This window comes from Cebus imitator, unplaced genomic scaffold (assembly GCF_001604975.1).
Source record: "Cebus imitator isolate Cc_AM_T3 unplaced genomic scaffold, Cebus_imitator-1.0 Scaffold53, whole genome shotgun sequence".
Taxonomy (NCBI): Eukaryota; Metazoa; Chordata; class Mammalia; order Primates; family Cebidae; genus Cebus; species Cebus imitator.
In genome coordinates this window covers 9,452,646-9,455,889 of record NW_016107368.1, presented here as the reverse complement: position 1 = coordinate 9,455,889, position 3,244 = coordinate 9,452,646, and the positions used below count along the sequence as shown (strand labels likewise).

Here is a 3,244-nt window from a genome sequence, read left to right as displayed (position 1 = left end):
TGGAATTTCAGTCTTGTCACTCAGGCTGGAGTGCAATGGCATGATCTCAGCTCCCTGAAACCTCCACCTCCCAAATTCAAGTGATTCTCCTGTCTCAGCCTTTCCACTAGCTGAGATTACAAGAGCCCACAGCCACACCTGGCTGATTTTTGTATTTTTAGTAGAGATGGGGTTTCACCATGTTGGCCAGGCTGGTCTTGAACTCCTGACCTCGGATGACCTGCTTTCCTTAGCCTCCCAAAGTGCTGGGATTACAGGCGTGAGCCACCATGCCGGGCCTTGATAGTGTCTTAAAACTGAATGTTGCTGGCCGGGCATGGTAGCTCACGCCTGTAATCCCAACACTTTGGGAGGCCGAGGCAGGTGGATCACAAGGTCAGATCGAGACCATCCTGCCAACATGGTGAAACCCCATCTCTACTAAAAATATGAAAAATTAGCCAGGCGTGGTGGCAGGTGCCTGTAATGCACCTGCTACTCAGGAGGCTGAGGCAGGAGAATCGCTTGGAGGTTGCAGTAAGGAGTGGAGTTTGCAGTAAGCCGAGATGGTGCCACTGCACTCCAGCCTGGCAGCAGAGCAAGACTCCATCTTAAAAAAAAAAAAAAGAATTGAACATTGCTTATTTTTTATTTGGGGCAAAAGGTGAGGTAAGATGGACAGCTATAAAAAGAACCACTAGTATTGTAAGTATATTCTTAAATAAACACAATGGTCACAGCCTGATAAGCTTTATGCTAAGAAAGATGGGGCCATATTATATTCCTCTATTTTCCAGTGCCCCACCCAGTGGCTGACTACCATGGAGTAAGCACTCAAGAAATTTTTTGTGAGACAGGGTACTGCTGGGCTGCCCATGCTGGAGTGCAGTGGTGCAATCACGGCTCACTGCAGCCTCCAACTTCTGGGCTCAAGTGATCCTCCTGACCAGGCTGGTCTTGAACTCCTGGGCTCAAGATATCCTCCTGCTTCAGCCTCCCAAAGTGGTGGAATTACAGCCCTTGAGTGCCAGGAACTCAATTAATTTCTGACAAAGGAATGAAGATATTCATTCCTTTACCCATTGCAGTTTAAAATACAAGAGAAGCTCTGTGATATCAAAATGAGAAACGGTCTTGGAAAAAATTAATTTGAGCACACAGAATATTTGCCAGTATGTGCTGCAAAAAATATGCAGTCAAAAATATCCATAGAAGTGTTGCTTAGAATGGGGCAAAAGCCCAAGAGAAAAAAAACCTCTCACAGGGTTAATGAGAACTACAAGCCAGGCTTTAGGCAGAATTGTAGTCAGGCATCAACCAGGGTGCACTGGTGTGCCCTGACTCACTTCCCTGCAGCTGCTAACTAACCGAGGGGCTCGCAGCACACTGACCACCTGCTCCCTCATTGCTCCCATTGATAGAAACCGACACTGGACCTTTTTACCCAAGAATTGTTTAAGGTGTTTTACGGATCCTGAATTCCAGCAGAATCCCTGATGCCAACAGGTCTGAAGATCCCTACCAGGAAGCTGACTCAGCATCTCCTGGTCCAATGACTTCACCCCCACTTCTCGACCAATCAGCAGTCCCCATACCTTAGCCCATCACCTGTCCAGACCCCTTAGAATCCCCATCCCCAAACCTCCCAGGGAGGCAGATTTGAGGTTTCCTCTTATCTTCTCGTTCAGTTGCCCTACAATTATTCATCTCCTTTGGTGCAATAGGCAATCCAACCTGATGGTCTTATAACCATATTAAAGTGAAACAGAGAAATAAATAAATGTGAAACAGAGAGGTGTGACTTGGAAATTATATACACTGGGTGTGGCAACTTCCTGATACTTTGTGTTTTCATACTGACCTTGTTCACACTCATAAAGTACCTTTGACTGACTGTGATTCTGATGATTAGGAGGAGAAGGAGGAGAACAGGGGTGGCATGGTTTTAAACTACTCTCTTTCCTAATTTTCCAAGCATTTACAAGTAGCTCAAATTTTCCAAGTATTCTTTTCTTTTTACAGAACTTCCATTAAAACAAAAAGCAATTGTGAATCAAGCCTTATGCATAAGAATTAACAGTTCCACCTTATAGATCCCAAATCAGTGTGTCATTTGGGCAAGTCACCTCTCTCCCAGATTCCTATCTGCCCTACATGTAACTGGAATTTTGCAACAGATGTTACAGTCTTCCTCCTCCTCTCCAGCTCTGTTAGAAACTTTAAGAAAGCCTGAGAGTAAAATCTGTACCATATAAATTCAGAGGAATGTTTATACTGACTAATTTCCTCCAATCTGGTCACCTTTGTATGGGAAAATTCCTCATCTTACAGTGTCTCATGCATAAAGTCATCTGGTCTCTTAACTGCACTGTTGAATATTTTTAAGACCAAAAAGCTTGCTAAACTCAAAACAGTGAAAGAATTCAGTTGAAAATAAAGTGAAAAGTCACATATGGCTTAGAGGGAGAAAGCAGCGCTAATGATTTTAGGCCTTAACAGTTTGAGATCCAGACTGGCTGCTCTGAAGCCATCTTTGCATTGTTCCTCGCCCAGCTCCTTGCTCACCGCAGCCGCCTCCACTGCGTGCCTCGACTCTTCTGCTGAGGACTCTGGCAGCTTTATCGCCAGAGTCCCTGAACTCTCGCTTTCTTTTAAATCCCCTGCATTGGATCACCAGCGTGCTCCACCATGTCAGAGGCAGCCACAGACACCAGCTCCAAAATCACACCAAAGATATAAATGAGAAGAAGGAAGTTGTGGAAGAGGCAGAAAACGGAAGAGATGCCCCTGCTAGCGGGAATGAGGAAAATGGGGAGCAGGGGGCTAACAGTGAGGTCGAAGAAGAGGAGGAAGGTGGGGAGGAAGAAGGTGATGGTGAGGAAGAGGATGGAGATGAAGGTGAGGAAGCTGAGTCGGCTATGGGCAAGCGGACAGCAGAAGATGCTGAGGATGACAATGTTGATACCAAGAAGCAGAAGACCGAGGAGGATGACTAGACAGCAAAAAAGGAAAACTTAAACTAAAAAAAAAAAAAAAGGCTGCCGTGACCTATTCCCCTTGCACTTCCCATCTCAGAATCTAAACGTGGTCACCACCTTTGAGTAGAGAGGCCCGCCTCCTGCCCACCACGGGCAGGGCCACCTGCAGATGATACATGCGCTCTACCACCCAACCCAAACCATGAGAATTTGCAGCAGGGGAGGAAAACAGAGCCAAAACTTCCAAGGCCCTGCCTTTGTCTTAAAAGTACTTTAAAAAGGAAATT

At 45.7% G+C, this 3,244-nt stretch overlaps 1 protein-coding gene across 1 annotated transcript; it reads left to right on the top strand.

Annotated features, from left to right (window-relative positions):
• The first annotated feature begins 2,652 nt into the window (after positions 1 to 2,652).
• Positions 2,653 to 3,031, top strand: LOC108304355 (prothymosin alpha). Its single transcript, XM_017528500.2, is given in 2 exon segments — positions 2,653 to 2,701; positions 2,704 to 3,031. Coding segments are annotated over 2 exon segments (306 nt in total). The 5' UTR covers positions 2,653 to 2,667; the 3' UTR covers positions 2,976 to 3,031.
• Positions 3,032 to 3,244: the final 213 nt, after the last annotated feature.